Source organism: Sinocyclocheilus grahami, unplaced genomic scaffold, assembly GCF_001515645.1.
Source record: "Sinocyclocheilus grahami isolate Dianchi unplaced genomic scaffold, SAMN03320097.WGS_v1.1 scaffold1448.1, whole genome shotgun sequence".
Lineage (NCBI taxonomy): Eukaryota > Metazoa > Chordata > Actinopteri > Cypriniformes > Cyprinidae > Sinocyclocheilus > Sinocyclocheilus grahami.
Window position 1 is genome coordinate 132932 of NW_015506627.1, and position 21248 is coordinate 154179.

Consider the following 21248-nt stretch of genomic DNA (forward strand, 5'->3'; position numbering starts at 1 on the left):
AGTGTGTGTGTTCACTATGTGTGTGTGTGTGTGTGTTTGTGTGTGAGAGAGTGTGTGTGTGTCAGTCAATATTTTATTTTTAGAGTGTGAGAGAGTGAGTGAGAGAGTTAAAATCCTTTAAAATTATTTATGTGTTATTTTATTAATAATAATAAATAAATAAAAATACTAATTATTATTAGTAATAAGAATACACCTAATATTAACACCAAAATATCTGAATTATTTTAAGTCATGGAGGTCATAAAAACACCCCATTCAAAAATGTATATTTAGTGAAACACAGTTTTGTTTTCAGAGAAATTGATCCTAATTAATATAACTAATATTAATATTCACCAGTGGGGTCAGAAAAATAAACGTAATTCAAAGAGAAAACATGTTTATTTTATGACCCCACTGGCAGACATTTGTTCATGTTTCTTAAACCGTTAACTCACTAACTCTCTTCTAAGAAAAGAAGACCGAAAGGCTGAGGAAGAGCGTGAGTTGTGAGTGAGCGCAGAGATGCTGTGTTTGCAGTAAAGGAGTCGGAGCGTGTTTCTGCCGCATGCACACGCGTGTGGAGTGTGTGTTACCTGGGTAATACGTGTTCGGGATGCTGCTGCTCATCGTGTTCGTCTTCACCGTCACAGAACACGGAGAAGATCCGGCTTCACACAGAAAAACACCAGAACAAACACACATCACTAGAGCTGAAACTATAACCATCACTAACCTTTCTGTCAACTGAAATAAAGGTGAAAACAAAACAAACAACAAAAATCTATAAATATTTTAAATATTATTAGTGCTGGGCAACGACTAATAGCGATTAATCCAAAATAAAAGTTTTAGTTTGCATAGTATATATGTGTGTACTGTGTATATTTATTATACACACATATGCATGTATACATTTAAGAAAAAACATATTATGTTTATATATTAAATACATTTACATATAATATAAATTATATGAATATAAATATACACATGTAAATATTTTCAAACTATATACTGTATGTGTGTGTATTTATATATATACACATTATAAATATGCACAACACACACTCATATATTATGTAAACAAAAACTTTTATTTTGGATGCGATTAATCGTTTGACAGCACTAAATATTATTAATAAATAAGTAAACTAAATAAAAATTTAAAGCATTGCCTTGAAATAATTAAGTTGAAGCACTAAAATGACTAAATAGAAATAAATAAAAATTAAAACAAATAAACTAAAACTAAAATAAATTAAGATAAATAGTAACATACAAACTAATAAAAATGATAAAAGCACTTAACCAAATTACTAAAACTGAAAATATGAAATTAAAGCCAATTAAAAATATTATTAAATGTTTTATATAAATAATACTAGTTTAAATAAGGCTAAAATAACACTGGCACACAGCTCCATGTGTTGTCCAGCTGTCATGACAATCATGCCACAATGAAAAACATACTAATGCTCTTAAATATTAAACGGGTTTAATTCTGCTTCACTATGTGTGTGTGTGTGTGTGTTCATTATGTGTGTGTGTGTGAGTGTGTGTGTTCACTATGTGTGTGTGTGTGTGTGTTTGTGTGTGAGAGAGTGTGTGTGTGTCAATCAATATTTTATTTTTATAATATTAAATAATTACAAATATATTTAAAATCCTTTAAAATTATTTATGTGTTATTTTATTAATAATAATAAATAAATAAAAATACTAATTATTATTAGTAATAAGAATACACCTAATATTAACACCAAAATATCTGAATTATTTTAAGTCATGGAGGTCATAAAAACACCCCATTCAAAAATGTATATTTAGTGAAACACAGTTTTGTTTTCAGAGAAATTGATCCTAATTAATATAACTAATATTAATATTCACCAGTGGGGTCAGAAAAATAAACGTAATTCAAAGAGAAAACATGTTTATTTTATGACCCCACTGGCAGACATTTGTTCATGTTTCTTAAACCGTTAACTCACTAACTCTCTTCTAAGAAAAGAAGACCGAAAGGCTGAGGAAGAGCGTGAGTTGTGAGTGAGCGCAGAGATGCTGTGTTTGCAGTAAAGGAGTCGGAGCGTGTTTCTGCCGCATGCACACGCGTGTGGAGTGTGTGTTACCTGGGTAATACGTGTTCGGGATGCTGCTGCTCATCGTGTTCGTCTTCACCGTCACAGAACACGGAGAAGATCCGGCTTCACACAGAAAAACACCATTACACTCACACAAACATTGCTCTCAACTCAAATAAAGCTGAAAACAATAAAACAATTATTATATTCTAAAATATATTAAATATTGGCAATATTATTCATAAATAACTAAACAAAAATGAAAAAAAAAAAGTCTTGGTAATTGACTGAAATAACTGAGTTGAAGCACTAAAATGACTCAATGGAAATTAATTAAATCTAAAACTAAAACAAAAATAAATTCATGTAAACTCTTAAACAGTACCATCAAATATAGAGTTATGTATATTTATACTGAATATACAGGTATTTCTTAAAAAGGAATTAATTAGAAACGGTTAGATTTTTTATTTTTATTTTTTTTTAATTCTTAAATAGTACCATAAAAAAACTAATAAAACTGCTAAAAGCACATAACAAAATTACCAAAACTGATAGGAATATATATATATATATATAAGCTGCATTTATTTGATAAAAAATACAGTAAAACTACAGTGCAATATTATTAGAATGTAAAACAGCTGTGTTCTGTGTGAATCTCTGTTAAACTGTAATGTATTTAATTCTTCCATAAAAAAACTAATAAAACTGCTAAAAGCACATAACAAAATTACCAAAACTGATAGGAATATATATATATATATATAAGCTGCATTTATTTGATAAAAAATACAGTAAAACTACAGTGCAATATTATTAGAATGTAAAACAGCTGTGTTCTGTGTGAATCTCTGTTAAACTGTAATGTATTTCTGTGATGTGCAGCTGTATTTTCAGCATCATTCCTCCAGTCTTCAGTGTCTCATGATCTTCAGAAATCAGTATAATATGCTGATCTGCTGCTCGAGACACATTTCTGATTATTATCAATGTTGAACACAGTTGTGCTGCACAATATTTTTGTGGAAACCGTGATACATTTTATTTTTCAGGATTCACAGATGAACAGAAAGTTCAGAAGAACAGCATTTATTTGAAATAAAAATCTACTGTAACATTAGAAATGGCTTTACTGTCACTTTTGATCAAGTCAATTAATCCTTGATCAATAAAAGTATTAATTTCTTTCATAAAAAGTGTGTGAGTGTGTGCGTGTGTGTATAGTATGTGTGTGTGTGTGTGAGACTCACAGCGTCCGTTGAGGTTGTGTGTGTGTGTATAGTGTGTGTGTGTGTGAGACTCACAGCGTCCGTGGAGGTTGTGTGTGTGTGTGTATAGTTTGTGTGTGTGTGTGAGACTCACAGCGTCCGTGGAGGTTGTGTGTGTGTGTGTATAGTTTGTGTGTGTGTGTGAGACTCACAGCGTCCGTGGAGGTTGTGTGTGTGTGTGTATAGTTTGTGTGTGTGTGTGAGACTCACAGCGTCCGTGGAGGTTGTGTGTGTGTGTGTATAGTTTGTGTGTGTGTGTGAGACTCACAGCGTCCGTGGAGGTTGTGTGTGTGTGTGTATAGTTTGTGTGTGTGTGTGAGACTCACAGCGTCCGTGGAGGTTGTGTGTGTGTGTGTATAGTTTGTGTGTGTGTGTGAGACTCACAGCGTCCGTGGAGGTTGTGTGTGTGTGTGTATAGTTTGTGTGTGTGTGTGAGACTCACAGCGTCCGTGGAGGTTGTGTGTGTGTGTGTATAGTTTGTGTGTGTGTGTGAGACTCACAGCGTCCGTGGAGGTTGTGTGTGTGTGTGTATAGTTTGTGTGTGTGTGTGAGACTCACAGCGTCCGTGGAGGTTGTGTGTGTGTGTGTATAGTTTGTGTGTGTGTGTGAGACTCACAGCGTCCGTGGAGGTTGTGTGTGTGTGTGTATAGTTTGTGTGTGTGTGTGAGACTCACAGCGTCCGTGGAGGTTGTGTGTGTGTGTGTATAGTTTGTGTGTGTGTGTGAGACTCACAGCGTCCGTGGAGGTTGTGTGTGTGTGTGTATAGTTTGTGTGTGTGTGTGAGACTCACAGCGTCCGTGGAGGTTGTGTGTGTGTGTGTATAGTTTGTGTGTGTGTGTGAGACTCACAGCGTCCGTGGAGGTTGTGTGTGTGTGTGTATAGTTTGTGTGTGTGTGTGAGACTCACAGCGTCCGTGGAGGTTGTGTGTGTGTGTGTATAGTTTGTGTGTGTGTGTGAGACTCACAGCGTCCGTGGAGGTTGTGTGTGTGTGTGTATAGTTTGTGTGTGTGTGTGAGACTCACAGCGTCCGTGGAGGTTGTGTGTGTGTGTGTATAGTTTGTGTGTGTGTGTGAGACTCACAGCGTCCGTGGAGGTTGTGTGTGTGTGTGTATAGTTTGTGTGTGTGTGTGAGACTCACAGCGTCCGTGGAGGTTGTGTGTGTGTGTGTATAGTTTGTGTGTGTGTGTGAGACTCACAGCGTCCGTGGAGGTTGTGTGTGTGTGTGTATAGTTTGTGTGTGTGTGTGAGACTCACAGCGTCCGTGGAGGTTGTGTGTGTGTGTGTATAGTTTGTGTGTGTGTGTGAGACTCACAGCGTCCGTGGAGGTTGTGTGTGTGTGTGTATAGTTTGTGTGTGTGTGTGAGACTCACAGCGTCCGTGGAGGTTGTGTGTGTGTGTGTATAGTTTGTGTGTGTGTGTGAGACTCACAGCGTCCGTGGAGGTTGTGTGTGTGTGTGTATAGTTTGTGTGTGTGTGTGAGACTCACAGCGTCCGTGGAGGTTGTGTGTGTGTGTGTATAGTTTGTGTGTGTGTGTGAGACTCACAGCGTCCGTGGAGGTTGTGTGTGTGTGTGTATAGTTTGTGTGTGTGTGTGAGACTCACAGCGTCCGTGGAGGTTGTGTGTGTGTGTGTATAGTTTGTGTGTGTGTGTGAGACTCACAGCGTCCGTGGAGGTTGTGTGTGTGTGTGTATAGTTTGTGTGTGTGTGTGAGACTCACAGCGTCCGTGGAGGTTGTGTGTGTGTGTGTATAGTTTGTGTGTGTGTGTGAGACTCACAGCGTCCGTGGAGGTTGTGTGTGTGTGTGTATAGTTTGTGTGTGTGTGTGAGACTCACAGCGTCCGTGGAGGTTGTGTGTGTGTGTGTATAGTTTGTGTGTGTGTGTGAGACTCACAGCGTCCGTGGAGGTTGTGTGTGTGTGTGTATAGTTTGTGTGTGTGTGTGAGACTCACAGCGTCCGTGGAGGTTGTGTGTGTGTGTGTATAGTTTGTGTGTGTGTGTGAGACTCACAGCGTCCGTGGAGGTTGTGTGTGTGTGTGTATAGTTTGTGTGTGTGTGTGAGACTCACAGCGTCCGTGGAGGTTGTGTGTGTGTGTGTATAGTTTGTGTGTGTGTGTGAGACTCACAGCGTCCGTGGAGGTTGTGTGTGTGTGTGTATAGTTTGTGTGTGTGTGTGAGACTCACAGCGTCCGTGGAGGTTGTGTGTGTGTGTGTATAGTTTGTGTGTGTGTGTGAGACTCACAGCGTCCGTGGAGGTTGTGTGTGTGTGTGTATAGTTTGTGTGTGTGTGTGAGACTCACAGCGTCCGTGGAGGTTGTGTGTGTGTGTGTATAGTTTGTGTGTGTGTGTGAGACTCACAGCGTCCGTTGAGGTTGTGTGTGTCCATGAATGAAAGCGCTTCATCACAGTTGGTTCCCTGCTCCGTGTAGCTCTTGTCCATTGAGTTCACCATCACCGTCATCTCCTGTCTCGTGCTGTTCAGCGTCTCCTTGCGCTTCTTCGCCAGCTTTCTACAAATCACAAAATCAAAGATAAACATACTGTAACCGCATTAGTGACGTGATTGAGACGGCAAATTAACTTTAATTATTACGGCACTACATCAAAACGCAGTGTCACCAGTTTGCCAAAAAGAGCACAGAATATTTTATGAACCGTTTACACGTGCTAGGGACATTTCGAATTCATTTTGAAAATACGTTTTCATGAATTCGAAAGTCTACGTCAGAATGGCTTTACAAACGATTTACACAAAAATGTGTTCTGCTTGTGTTTTATGAATGAGGCCCACTGTTGGGTAATTTTTGTGTTCTCAATCTCACTGACTGCTGAAATCTGGTTAATGATTTTATTTTAGGCAAAGCAACGTACAGGGACAAGGTGACAGTCAGGTGACGGAAATGCCTTTAGTCTTGCATAACAAATGGATTTTATTCATTATAATACTGAACTTAATTTATTTTGATGTTAAAATATGTTCTCTAACCACAGTACTGCTTGTTTATGGGCAGGTTATGGAATATCGCTACGCCGACGTCCTACATCATTATTGATTTTTCTTTTATGCCAAAAATCATTAGGATATTAAATAAAGATCATGTTCCGTGAAGATATTTAGTACATGTCCTACCGTAAATATATAAAAACTTAATGTTTGATTAGTAATATGCATTGCTAAGAACTTCATTTGGACAACTTTAAAGATGATTTTCTCAATATTTAGATTTTTTTGCACCCTCAGATTCCAGATTTTCAAATATTGTCCGATCCTAACAAACCATACATCAATGGAGAGCTTATTTATTCAGCTTCAGATGATGCATTAATCTCAATTTCACAAAATTGACCCTTATGGTTTTGTGGTCCAGGGTCACAAATGTTAAATATGGAAATTTTTCTTACATAAACGCATCCATTCACCTCCCGGAGCCGTGTGAGGCACGTTTAATTATGGATGGATGCGCTTTATTGGACTTCTTTTTGTACTGTTAAAAAATAACACCCATTCACTGCCATTATAAAGCTTGGAAGAGCCAGGACGTTTTTTTAATATAACTCCGATTGGATTCATCTGATAAAAGAAAGTCATATACACCTAGGATGGCTTGAGGGTGAGTAAATAATGGGGTAATTTTCATTTTGGGGTAAACTATCCCTTTAGTGACATATGAATAGGTCAAACTGTGTATTTCCGCCTTTACAGCGTGACTGACGCGCTGCAGCAGAGAGAATTTATATCTCGTTTCTGCTCGCAGAAAGTGACTCCCGTGTTCTTTTGAAGCTTTGCATTACAGTCGTGACGAATAGACGCATGTGCTCTTCTGTGTTGCTGCATTGAAAATGCATCAAAATGTTCAAAATCCGTAGCAAGCATCAATTCATCGTTTGGCCGTCTTCTGCATAGTCATTATTAAACAGCTGCCACTCTGATGACGCAAACATACCGTGGTTCAGAAACGGAAAAAAAAACACAGTACGAACACAAACCAGCGGGAGCAGTGGAAGGAGGAGCAATCGAAGTTCTTTAGCATGTTTTTGCACTTAAATGTTCAAATTGGCGAGGTCTATGTGTTCAAGCGCAAGAAGATGCGAAAGAGAACTCAATTCAGGGTTCGCTTAGTTGAGTTCTTCTTGCGATTGAATGCTTTAAAATCTCTTGAATGTTTAAAACACGTGCAAATTATAAGCTTTCGTGACGACCGTCAACTGTCCTGAGCATCTTTCATTCTCGATGGCCCTGGTATGTAATATTGTAAACTATGCTGTATTCATCCAAATAAATTCAATTGGTCTTTTTAATAAATGTTCATCTTTTGATTATTACCGTTAATTCTAGTAATTCTATGTGTGATTTATAATTTCCACACCATTTTAAGCCAGCAATATTGTAATTTTTAAACTATAGTTGAGTCAAAATAACCCAGCATGTGTTCTGTCTAATATTTACCCAACGCTGGTTTGCCAAAATAACCCAGCAAAGGTTTTTTTTTATCCCAGCATTTTTTATAGTGTATTTTTTAACAGTGTATATGAACTTCAGCGTTATATTTTAAGGCCTTACAATTGTGAAGTCAAATTCTATTTCTATTTCAAACACACACATGCACATGCACAAATACCTACACACAGACACACACACACACACACACACACACACACACAAATACATACAAACAAACACACATGCACAAATACCTACACATACACACACACACACACACAAACAAACAAACAAACACACACACACACGCACAAACAAACACACACACACACACACAAATACCTACAAACACACACACACAGACACACACACACACACACACACACACACACATACATGCACAAATACATACAAACACACACACACACACACATACATGCACAAATACATACACACACACACACACACACACACACACACACACTATTATACACACACACAAACAGGTTTACATTTGTGAAAAGTGGGGACTCTCCATAGGTGTAATGGTTTTTATACTGTACAGACCGTATATTCTATTGCCCTACACCAACCCTACCCCTAAACCTACCCCTCACAGGAGACTTTCTGCTATTTCAGATTTTCAATACACTCCATTCTGTGTGATTTATAAGCGTTTTGAAAAGTGGGGACATGGGGTAATGTCCTGAAAAGTCACCTTCTCCTTGTAATACCTGTCATACCTTTGTCATTATACACATTTATGTCCTCATTTGTCACAAAAACGCAGGCACACACACACACACACATGCACAAATACCTACAAACACACACACACACACACAGTCCTAATTGATTGCATCCAGCAGAGGAAAGATCGGTATGCTGGGAATTGTGTTCTCACACACGAGCGCGGCTGTTGTAGGCGTTTAACGCGAGCGTCTTCATTAGAGCCGCTCAGACGCAGGGAACAGTGGGGAATTGTGGGATGCGTGCTGTGCCGCTGGTCTGGGATCAGTACATGAGCGAGAGCCAACAGAGACTAAAGACACGACACTAAACTACAATTAAACCAGAGATAAACACTAAATCCCAACATGTCAAACAATCCCACACTTTATTACAGCAAATCCAGAAAGATTAACCCATTTAATCCCATGCACCGGTCTCAGTGACCGTAAAAAAGGTTTTCATTTATAAAGCTCTAAAAACCTTACTGACTGATGTTTTAGTGCACTTCCTGCAAATATGGAAACAAATAAAGGGTCTAATTTAAATATGTGCAGTTTCACACGGTTAGTACAAATTGTCACATGACCAGTTTAATTCCTGTTTGCACTTTGAGAAGATGATGGCTGCATCAGAGCATAAAGTATGTTAACACAAATATTTTTGGTACACATTATTTTTAGGGTGTCTAGTATTAATATATCAATTCACATATATTCAGTTTTGTTGAGTGTGGTCATAGAATGAGTAAACATGTTGTGACCGGTGGGATCCAATTATAAATCCAATTGCAGTTGTTAATGAAAATTGCACTAAAATGTTGCAATGACAAAATATTGCACTAAATTAAAAGTTCAAATGTTACAAATAAGTTACAATACTGATGTTGTAATACTGGTAGCACTAAACATTTTTGATGATATATGTTACAAAAAAGTAACAATTTTGAAATATGTTGTCTTTTATCTCAGTATTCCTATCAGTGTTGTATAAGGGGTTTTTATGCATAATAGAATGTGATAAAACTCATAGAGCTTTGATATATAAAACATTTTTTATGTTAATTCAGTATGCACTTTATCCCACCGCTCACAATTGTGACTGACCATAAAACACAATTTTTCACACACTTTTCCAAAAAACTTAAAAAAAAAATTATTATTGATTATTTCAAAGGGTTACTAATGACACATGATTTGGATATTCTCATGTCTGGGAAAAATGTTGGGATTAAACGGGTTAAGACTAGCCTAGAGATTTAGAGGAGCTACAGAGTTAACCTCAACATAAACCTATTAACTGATAACCTTTAGAATGAACTAACAGCTGCTCAGAGTAACATGAACTATTAGTGCATGCAAGGAGCTTTATTCATCTATATAGCACTTGTTATGAAAACAACAGCCTGCATGTTTAGAAACAATTGCTACAACATGCTACAGTTGTAACATAAGTCTATAGTGAAAATCTGTTCCCTAAAAGATTATCTATTGTAAATACTACAAAGTTAGACAATTAATAAGCCTTCAATAAAACGTGATAAAAGAGTCCATGTGACCCTAACCAAACTAAAAATTAAAACGATAAAAAAGTCACCTAAAATAAGCATTAACTGAAATCAAATCAAATAAATTCAGTTATTTATTATTATAATATTTAAGCTTGCTGCAACAGAAACACTTTTTATTTTCATTTGGTTAATGCAACATCTTGAACTAAACTAAAACTGAAAACAATACAAACTATAGACATATATATATATATATATATAAAACTAATAAAAATGACAAAACACAACAAAATTACTAAAACTAACTAAAATGAAAATGAAAAATAAAAGTATAAAAATAAAGAAAAATTAATTAACTAAAAGAAAAACTAATTTCTATTTTTTTAAAATCTACTTTTTATTTTTTGTGAATTAATGAAAAGCTAAATTATATACGATTATATAAAATAATATAAATAATAATACAATTATATAAAATAAAATAATACATGACTTGATAAATAAAGTTGAACAAAACAAACAATAATTGATTTATTTATCTGCATGTCATGAGACCATTAACAGACATCAGAGAACCGTGGACATGTGAGTGTGTTGACGAATTATTCAATTAAAATTTTAGCTTAAAGAGGTTCGGTTGCCAAAAAAATTTCAAAGTTTGCGATAGGGTAACATTTCCTCTGTGTGTGTGTGTGTGTGTGTGTGTGAGAGAGAGTGTGTGTGTGAGTGAGTGTGTGAGAGAGAGTGTGTGTGAGTGAGTGTGTGAGAGAGAGTGTGTGTGAGTGAGTGTGTGAGAGAGAGTGTGTGTGAGTGAGTGTGTGAGAGAGAGTGTGTGTGAGTGAGTGTGTGAGAGAGAGTGTGTGTGAGTGAGTGTGTGAGAGAGAGTGTGTGTGAGTGAGTGTGTGAGAGAGAGTGTGTGTGAGTGAGTGTGTGAGAGAGAGTGTGTGTGAGTGAGTGTGTGAGAGAGAGTGTGTGTGAGTGAGTGTGTGAGAGAGAGTGTGTGTGAGTGAGTGTGTGAGAGAGAGTGTGTGTGAGTGAGTGTGTGAGAGAGAGTGTGTGTGAGTGAGTGTGTGAGAGAGAGTGTGTGTGAGTGAGTGTGTGAGAGAGAGTGTGTGTGAGTGAGTGTGTGAGAGAGAGTGTGTGTGAGTGAGTGTGTGAGAGAGAGTGTGTGTGAGTGAGTGTGTGAGAGAGAGTGTGTGTGAGTGAGTGTGTGAGAGAGAGTGTGTGTGAGTGAGTGTGTGAGAGAGAGTGTGTGTGAGTGAGTGTGTGAGAGAGAGTGTGTGTGAGTGAGTGTGTGAGAGAGAGTGTGTGTGAGTGAGTGTGTGAGAGAGAGTGTGTGTGAGTGAGTGTGTGAGAGAGAGTGTGTGTGAGTGTGTGTGAGAGTGTGTGTGAGTGTGTGTGTGAGTGTGTGTGTCTTTGTGTGTGAGAGTGTGTGTGTGTGTGAGTGTGAGTGTGTGAGAGAGAGAGTGTGTGTGTGTGTGAGTGTGTGAGAGAGAGTGTGTGTGAGAGTGTGTGTGAGTGTGTGTGTGAGTGTGAGTGTGTGAGAGAGAGTGTGTGTGTGAGTGAGTGTGTGAGAGAGAGTGTGTGTGAGTGTGTGTGAGAGTGTGTGTGAGTGTGTGTGTGAGTGTGAGTGTGTGAGAGAGAGTGTGTGTGTGAGTGAGTGTGTGAGAGAGAGTGTGTGTGAGTGTGTGTGAGAGTGTGTGTGAGTGTGTGTGTGAGTGTGAGTGTGTGAGAGAGAGTGTGTGTGTGAGTGAGTGTGTGAGAGAGAGTGTGTGTGAGTGTGTGTGAGAGTGTGTGTGAGTGTGTGTGTGAGTGTGTGTGTCTTTGTGTGTGTGTGTGTGTGTGTGTGTGTGTGTTTGTGTGTTGAATTATACAGTGTGTGTCGCCTTTAACGTTCCGCCTGGAAACAAAGATCCCGTGACGCCAAACCCGCTCATGTTAGAAGAAAGCCGTCGTGTTTACAAGTGTGACGATGAGCGCTTATCAGGATCAACTAAATGCTGGATTCTCAAAAGTATGTGAAATACGTAAAGTTTGCGGCATAGAATCCTTAAAATACATCCAAGAGTTTTACACACGGTTTGTTGTTGTGGGGACATTTCCACGGCCCTAAACATGACACGGCACAAAACGAAACGAGACTGTTTGCTCTACCTGTCAGTCAAATGGCCTCTTGGGCGGTCCTTAGCCATTTAAAGCGGCTAAGGTTCCCCAAAGAACGTATACTGTCAAGAAGTGAAAGCCAACAGAGCGTTCCATTGCAGCAACAGCAGCCCTGCGCTTCCGCCATTATTCTGGAGTGAAAGCGACTCAGCAGTGCACTAGCTTCTAGCTGTCGCTACGGCAAATATCAGCTGCTTTGTTTAGAGTGTGTGCGTGTTTTAAAGTATCTATTGCAACAACATTAATTTCTGTATTGCAAAAATAAAAACTTGTAGTCAAGTGACTTACGAGACACTTCTGTTGAGTGGGTCAGATTGTTACAGTAATTCCCTTTCACTCATTTATTAAAAAAAGGTTTCTAAGAGTTATTGATTCTGTAATCAGACACTGACTGTGTTATAAACTGAAACTAGTAAAAATAATTTTTGTTAATAAAAGGTGAAATAAAATATAAATATTAGATTAATAATGAGCTAAAACCTAAACAAAAATCAAATGTTGTCCTAACACTAACTAAAATAAAATAAGATTAATTTGAAATACTAAAATTGCTAAAACTAAAATGGAAAAAATAAAGATAAATAGAAATAAAAAATAAAAATGACAAAAACACATACAATTAAAATGAAAACTGAAAATATGTATAAAAACCTTTTAATAAATAAAATAAAATATTAGATTAAATATAAAATTTAAACAATCAAAATTACATGCCTGGCACTAACTGAAATAAAATAATTTAGTTGAATAGTTGAAGTATTAAAATTACTAAAACTGAAATAAAAGATAAATAGCAAAATGATAATAAAAAACTAATAAAAATGGAAAAAGCACATACAAATACTAAAACTTGAACTACAATTAAAATGAAAACTGAAAATATATTTGAAAAAATAAAAAAATAAAAAATAAAATAGATTCAATAAAAAACGTATAAAAGTTATAATGTAGTCCTGGCAGTTACTGAAATAAAATAAGTTTAAGTTGAAGCGCTAAAATGATTACTAAAACTAATACCGAAATAAAAAACTAAAGAAAAACTAAAACAAAACCTAATAAAAATAACAAACTAAAACTTGAATTAAAATGAAAATAGAAACTCATGGCTGCATTCAATCTCACAAAAGAGCTCAATTGTTTCTTTTCTGTAGCGCAGTATTTTCGAATGGAACTAGTCATTTTTAAATAAATGGCTCTGGTCTGAACAAAATTCCAAATAAACAAGCAAACAGCACAGCTCAAGCATTCATTAAACATGAGGATGATGCACTTCATGCAACGCACACCAACCATGCAGGAAAACTGGAGCCAAACGCCGGAAGCATGTGACGACTGCGATTAATAATAATGACGATGATGATGATTTATGAGATGAAGGGTAATTCCAGGTTTGGGAAAAGCACGTTTCCCTTCCCTGAGCTGGGCAACAGATAGACAAGGAGAAGGTTCCTTGGGAAAGTGGTTCTTCTAATAATCTACAAGCTACAACGCTCAATCACATCGACTGCAGACGAACCATCAGTAATCATATCAAGGCTCTGACATTCACAGACAGATGATGGACAATCACATCAATAAGCAATATCAGCTGAAGATCATAATTACAGATAACGCTCTGGGATTGAAATGCAGGGCTGGATGTTAACTCTGGAGCCCTGGAGTCATGCAGGTCGAGCATAGCACGGCACTAACAGTGTACAAAGGTGTTTTACTCACAGGTAGTAAGTGTAGGACTGATAGGTTCTCCTGCCCAGTGAGGTGGTGGAGGGGTTTAAGCAGTGGAGGGGAAGATGAAGATGGAAGGAAAGAAAAAGTAAAAAATATTAATGTTACGAGACGATAGAAAATGAACAGAAGCAGACATGGTGGCATTCGTGAGAGAGAGATGAACCCATGTGACTCAAGCTGACCAATCAGAGCGGCATATGACTTATATACAGTACACTCAAACCAAAAACTATTCAGTGATATTTTTACACCACAGACTGAACAGAATTAAGCACTGCTTGGCACTCAACCGAATTCATTACATACCTCTCTATCAAAGTTATCTGACATTATCAAGATGAATTTGTTCTTGTCATATTTTATTACCATTTTCTCAACTATAGCCAATAAACTGATAATGTGAGAGATGTTGAAGGTGTCTGAATACGACTGTGTGAGTTTGTTTTTGTCTGAGTGGATCAATAGCTGATTCAAAACTAACATGCACTAGATTGAAGAAGTCTCTTCTGCTCACCGAGGCTGCATTTATGTGATCAAAAATACAGTAAAAACAGTGAAATATTATTAGAATGTAAAACAGCTGTTTTAAATCATAATAATATTTCACATTTTTACTGTATTCATGATCAAATAAATGCAGCTCTGCTGAGCAGAAGAGACTTCTTTCTTACTATGAACTGGTAGATTATAACAGATAACAGATGTAGCTGCTCTTCATCTATAATCTGTCTGTGAGCATTCATATGTGCATTAATAAGTCTTTATGAGGACGATGTCGTGTGTGAAAGGTCAGTCAGAGCACAGATACATCACTGTACATTAGCAATAAAACCAACATTAATTCACCTTCTTCAGTGCATCTCCTAATTTTTCAGGATGTAATTAGAGGAATATGAAAACATTTGCACTGTGAATGATCAGATGCAGCGTCCAGAGTGTGCTCTCGGCCTTAAATGAGGAATTAGCGTGTTCGTTCTCCTCACGTTCTAATCTAATTCAGCAAATTAAACCAAATAGATGCGGGAGATTCAATCACGCTCGTTCATTTGATTAAAGCATACTGAACGGGATTCAATTAAAATGTGTGCGGAGTGATCAAGGCTCATCTCTCCGGGAGGGAAATCTGGTGAATCCGGTGTTTGGGATTATTGAACACGCGTGTGTGAAATAAACCCGTCTCTTCATGCAAACAACATTCAGAAACAGAACGGATGACTTTACAGCAGCGCTTCTCAACCTCTCTCACTCCTTAAAAAATACAAATGAACCCAAAAGAGTTGTCAGTTTAATGTTATGTAGCTTAATTGTTTGTGTTTTTATAACATTTCGATTAATATTATGTTAATATAACTGCATTTTAATAATGCAAAGTTTTCCTCTGGTTGAGAACCGCTGCTTTTTTTCACATACAGTATATACATACAGTAACTGTGCAAACATCCACATATCAGATGCTTCACAACAACATGAGTATTTCTATCATTTATTTTGGTGCACCAGAAGGAAATACACATTTCCAAATATTCCTTGTGCAAATCTTTCAACGTTTAGTTTAGATGATAATAATAATTATTATAATAATACTAATAATTAAAAAAAAAATTATAATAGTATCTCAATATAATCTCAAATAATGGTTTAGAGAAATAAAAAAAATATATATAAAAAAAACAAATATATATATATATATATATATATGTATATATACACATGCAAAGCAGCTTTACAGTAAAATTTGCATCACAGAATTTGGTTTTGGTCATTAGTAGATTCAAGCACTCTCATCAGAATTAAAAGATAGATAAGTAATTGTAGTTTTGCTAAAAAATAAACAAATCTGGTTGCTGTCGAATCACAATTGTGAACATTTATAGGGATTTTAGTGTTACATATTTTGTATTCATGCACTGATTTTTTTAAATCGTCCCTGAGATTACAGATGAAAATTAGCCACCTTGGATAAATCTGGCAGAATTTACATGGATTTCCTTCATTATTAATGTGTATTTTCCCTGATTAAATAAATACATGGAAATGGAATCACAAGAAAGCAGCTCTACAGACAACAATACAGTGACAGCGAAATAAACCCTACAATAGTTCTCATTACAGATGTAACCATCTTAAACAAATGTTGTTGTGAAGTGTATACTGTATTACAGAGATGATGACAACAGACAGAACTGTGTGTGACATTTAGATAGACATGTATGAGTCTCACGGTCCAAAACTAAATATAATTCATATATTTTAGATGCAGGGTCACCGGGAGAACGGCTCTTTATCAGGCCATTACAAAGCATTATAACCAGGCTTATCAACATAATTAGATTAATAATTCAGTGTCGCATAGACAATGCAGATGAAAGGTCAGGTTGAAATCGGAAGGAAAATCTATTATTAATATCTGCGGTTAAACTCCAGACAATCTGATTGGCTTTCTGCGGTTTTCCACAAAGTCCTGATCTGACTGAGACGAACGTTTGGACACATCTGCTCCCTCCTCGTTAATATTAATGCACAGGTTAGAATAATAGTCACAGGACTGAGTTTCTTCCTGTAGCTTCTTGGATTTCCAGGGAATGCATGCATTGAAAACACGTAAAGCCTGAATGCAATTTAATTCGTTTTGGAAAAAAGCATCAGTCAAACCCTAGTAAAAAAGTAATATATTTAAAAAGCATTTATTTCATACTAAGTATAGTTCAAATCTATTAACATATTTACTGACATGTCGCTCGAGACTTTATTTGGAGTACTACTTGTGCACAAAGCACATTTCTTAATATTAAGTTTAAAATGTGTTTTAATGTCAATATTGATTAAGATTGTGTGGTCTTTGAATAATATCGGCCTTTAAATGCAAAATATTTAAAGTGTAGGCTACCTAAAGTACACTTGCAATAGTTCCACTTTAGCACAATCAAATATACTAAGTGCATCTTTAGTAGGATTTTAGCACTACTTCCGCACAATTCAAGTGCATTAAGTACAAAATTAGTTGTTCCAATTTAGCAGGCTTTAAGTATGCCAGTTTAGTATAGTAAAAGTACAATTGCAGGGTATTTTTAATCAGTACATAAATATGTAAATGTATTTGTAGTATACTTAGCATGAAATAAATGCATTTTATTATAAATTTTTTTCACTAGGGAATGTATGCACGGAAATGTAATACTAAAGTATGCGCAGATCAAAACGTGACAAATAAATACATGAGCTTTGTCTAGATTCATTAGCGATTCAATGTACCTCACCTCACAGGACTGTGCACACTGGTTTGCTCCATTGTTGTTTTTTTGGGGTATTCGGAAAAATCAGAATTCCCAATCTGACTGACGCACCACAGGGCATTAGAAAACATGATCATGTATGCCGTGTTCGAATGACCTACATACCGGAGTCCCAAACTGAACAAGCCCAGTTGGAAGTTCCTCAAGCTGTCGCTCGCAAGCCCAGTATGCACAGTGCAACACTATTCTCTGACCATCTCATTAGACCCCAATGGCATTATGACGGCGGACATTAGAGATACATTTCGGGAGGTCAATACGGAATTTGATGAGGTCTTCAGTTTACAGTTTAGGGGCTAAAATGGCGCTGATGACCTGATCGGTGGTGCCGATACCCTTGAGGATCTTCTTGCAGTGTAGCTCTCCAGGCATGCAATCTGTGCTTATCTCCCAGTAAGACGGTCGTTGCCCCAGTTGGGGCAAAATGTTGGTCTGGAGTCAGGGTACTATTCGTGCCAGTTCGCACTGCATTGCATCATTGGCCTAGTGCACCCCTCCAGCGACTGTTAGTGGCCTACAGTCCTTTATTGGTGCGTATAAAGTCCTAGCTCATGTTCTTAAGGGTTGCGTGTCGATCCTTGCCCCCTTCGACAACATGGTCACTGGTGGTGAGTTGACGGCTGCAGTTGTGTGGTCAGACGAGCTCCTCCAGTGTTTTCAAAGGGCTCAGCAGGCGTTATCCACTAGTTGCACTATGACGATACCACGACCTGATGATCAACTTTGGATTGTCACTGATGGTGGGCGCGGCAATGCATGTTACAAGTGAGGAAAAGTTGCTGCTCGCCGGACATTTTAGCACTAAGCTTCGCAAAAATCAAATCAATTGGCTTCCGTGTGAGATTGAGGCCCTAGCTTTAGCCGCTGCCCTGAAGCATTTTGGTCCATTTATTATTCAGTCATCACAGAAGGCGTGTGTGCTCACTAACAGTAAACCATGCGTACAGGCCTTTGAGAAGCTGTGTAGGTGGGAATTTTCTGCGAGCCCACGTGTTACTACTTCTTTGTCTACTGCAAGCCACTTTCAGGTCTCTGTTTGTCATGTTGCTAGGGCTGCTATTCTCCCAGCAGATTATGCAAGTCGCTATGCTGCACAATGTGACAGTCCGGCAGGTCAGGTGTGTAGCTTCGTCTGTGAATCCATGGTCTCTGTCGTGTGCCGTACTGACGTTGCCGACATCTTGCGGGGAGCTCAAAAGATGGCCTTTGCCAATAGAGCCACGTGGGTGTCTATTCCGGCTGAGTGTCCAGACCTCCACATCTTCGGGAGGGTACACGCCCTTCCAAGAGTGTTACCAATGTCAAAGATGTGAAACGGTATTTGAATACTGCTACCTTAGCAAATGATGGGCTGTTAGTTGTGTGGCGTGACACACCACTGTCAAACACTACCGAATGCATCGTTGTTCCAAGGTCAGTACTGCATGGGTTGCTTATGTCATTGCACATTAGGTTAGATCAGCCCTCGCTCACCAGTTGAGACTTGTTGTTGGCCGGTACTTCTACACGCTGGACTTGGATTTGGCCATCCAGCTTACTAGTAAGGGATGTCACCAATGTGCCGCACTGGCGAAATCCCCTGTGTTCGCAGTGGAGCAATCCAGCTGTGATCCACCTGAGATGGTGGCCCCTTTACTATAGTTAGAACTGGCCCAACACCAGGTTTTTCAATTCAATACTCAATACAGGCTGGCCATTGAGGTTGGCGATGCTAAAAATATCAACAAAAATCCGGTGGCCGAAAAGGCCATCCAGGAGCTACAGGGCGAGATTTTAAAACTAGAACCACACTGTGGGGTCGTCACCCCCTTGCTGTTGTCTGCAGCTGCTGCTCGGCTAAATAGCCATTCTCTCTCAAACAGTTACTGGTGCATGACCGGGAACTGATTGCGTTGCAGCATGCGCAACGCCTGGCTAACCATCCCCACAGTGTTAAAGCTAAAGCTCCACTGAGTCAGGGTGCACTTAGCCTTGATATTTGCCCTGGCGATCTTGTGCATTTGTATAGTGACCGTAACAAGTCACGGGCTCGAATCAGATATCTTGTGCTTAGTTCAGACGGGACGTGGTCCAACGTCTGTAAGTTTACGGGTTCCCAGTTGCGGCGTGCTTCTTATAGGGTTCGCTTAACAGATTAACAAGCCATCTCCGTCGGTTTCCCGACAAGTTAAAGGATTATGAGCTGCACTAGATGGGCTGCCTTCACCCGTATCCTTGCTTTGCTTTAAGGAAGTTGTGTTGATGCTTTGCATTGGTGTTCTGTAAGGCACCATAAGGTCCTGCCGTGCTGTTGGCACTAGACAGATGGTTCCATTAATTCATCTTCTGTTGTCACATGTCACCTTTTTGTTTCTCCCCATTTCTTGTCTGTTTCAAACGTCCACAGGTGCCAGAGAAGAGGGGGTATGTTCTGGAGGGAAAATGGGCGGCGCCAGTATGTGAAGTTTGGCGTGGATCATGACGTGACTCCTGACGTTGTTCATGACCCCGATGACCCACGTGTGCTTGTTGTTGTTGTTGTGTTGGCCACCCCCATTAAAGGCTAGACTAAACTATTCTCTCGTGTCAGAGATTCAATGTACCTCACCTACACACTAGCGCAAAACTAAAAAAATAAATACAAATATTTAGGCCTAAATTTAAGATTTATGTATTTTTGTATTGCTTCACATCTTAATCCTTTTTGTCCTATGTGAGGCATAATGTAGCATTTATTTCAATTGCATATAATAATTTTTATGAATTTGGATTAGATTTAAAATAAACTACATATGAAACACTGCATTCCCAAAAATAATGGTATAGTTTATCATTAACTATTTGCATCTATTTGATTTTATTTAAAAATCATATTTTTAAAAATGCATTTATTTATGCATAAATCTGTTAATTGTTAAAACAATAATACTTGTTCATTTAAAACCAAGTAAAAACATGGTTAAAAAGTATGAACATGGTTAAAATATGACTAGCTGTGGAACCAGCAATATTCAATCAGTTGAAATGTATGAGATTTAACGATATGATTAATTATTTGATGATATAAACCTAGTAATTGTGTATTTAAAACATTTTCAGATTAATAGCACTATTACAGAAATTTGACTTCTTTCAATAATGTATGACTGACAAATATCAACAAGCATCAGATTAAGTTTATAAGTGTTTATGTAAAAAATTTAAATGCAATTCAAATACATAAATCTTACATTTAAGCCTAAATATGTTTTGAGTTTAATTTCACACATTTAAAGAGAGGTCTTTAGATTAAAGGTTTTTAATGAACTGAGCAAACTGTCCAAACTTTGGTTAACTGTACTTTCTGATGCATCATCACCCTTAACCGTGGCGAAATCAGTGTAACCGTTCGTCTTCACTGTGTGTGTGTGTGTGTGTTAAGATTCTTACCGTTTCTTCATGAGCAGCACCACGCCGAGGAAGATGATGACGAAGAGCAGTATTCCTGCGATGACGCCGGCGATCTTCACCGTGTGGTCAGTCTGTTTCTCCGGCTCCACTGCGTTGGGTTTGTGCGTCGCCGCGCCTGAGATCAACCAAAGGTCAAAGGTCATACAGAAGATAATTTGAGGCAAGACACTACACTTCATGCACGGCTCAATTTAGATATTTTGATCTATTTTGCTTCCATAGCATGTCTTCATTCAGACTAGTGGAAAGAAAACAATGAAAAAGTGTTTCTTTTATTGCACTTAATCCATTTGCATCTGTAGATTTCAGTTACAATATATATCTTTAAAAGTTTTTTTTCTCCACTTTAGTAACACTTACATACGCCAAACTTAGAGGTTTATTCCTCTCTATATTCTGAAGGTTTTTACTGAGGGGTTTGTTGATATATCAGTCACATTGATTTATTCAACATTTATTCCTAAAAACATGGTAAAAATGCAAATCTTTGAAGGCAAATGAGTTTTTTCCCCCACTTCAGCAACACTTATAAATTCCAAAATTTAGAGTTTTATTCCAATCTATATTCTAAAGGTTTTTACTGAGGGGTTTGTTGATATATCATTCACTCTGATTTATAC

The 21248-nt window shown here is 37.8% G+C and overlaps 1 protein-coding gene across 1 annotated transcript in view; it reads right to left on the reverse strand.

Moving 5' to 3' along the window:
- LOC107570365 (receptor-type tyrosine-protein phosphatase mu-like) overlaps positions 1 to 21248 on the reverse strand; it is a 137725-nt gene that overhangs the window by 62154 nt on the left and 54323 nt on the right. The window contains exons 9-12 of the mRNA XM_016256596.1: positions 20608 to 20743; positions 13895 to 13924; positions 5694 to 5845; positions 2115 to 2189 (exon numbers count right to left, since the gene is read on the reverse strand). Of these exons, the coding sequence (XP_016112082.1) occupies positions 2115 to 2189; positions 5694 to 5845; positions 13895 to 13924; positions 20608 to 20743 (393 nt within the window). The remainder of the gene's footprint in view (positions 1 to 2114; positions 2190 to 5693; positions 5846 to 13894; positions 13925 to 20607; positions 20744 to 21248) is intronic.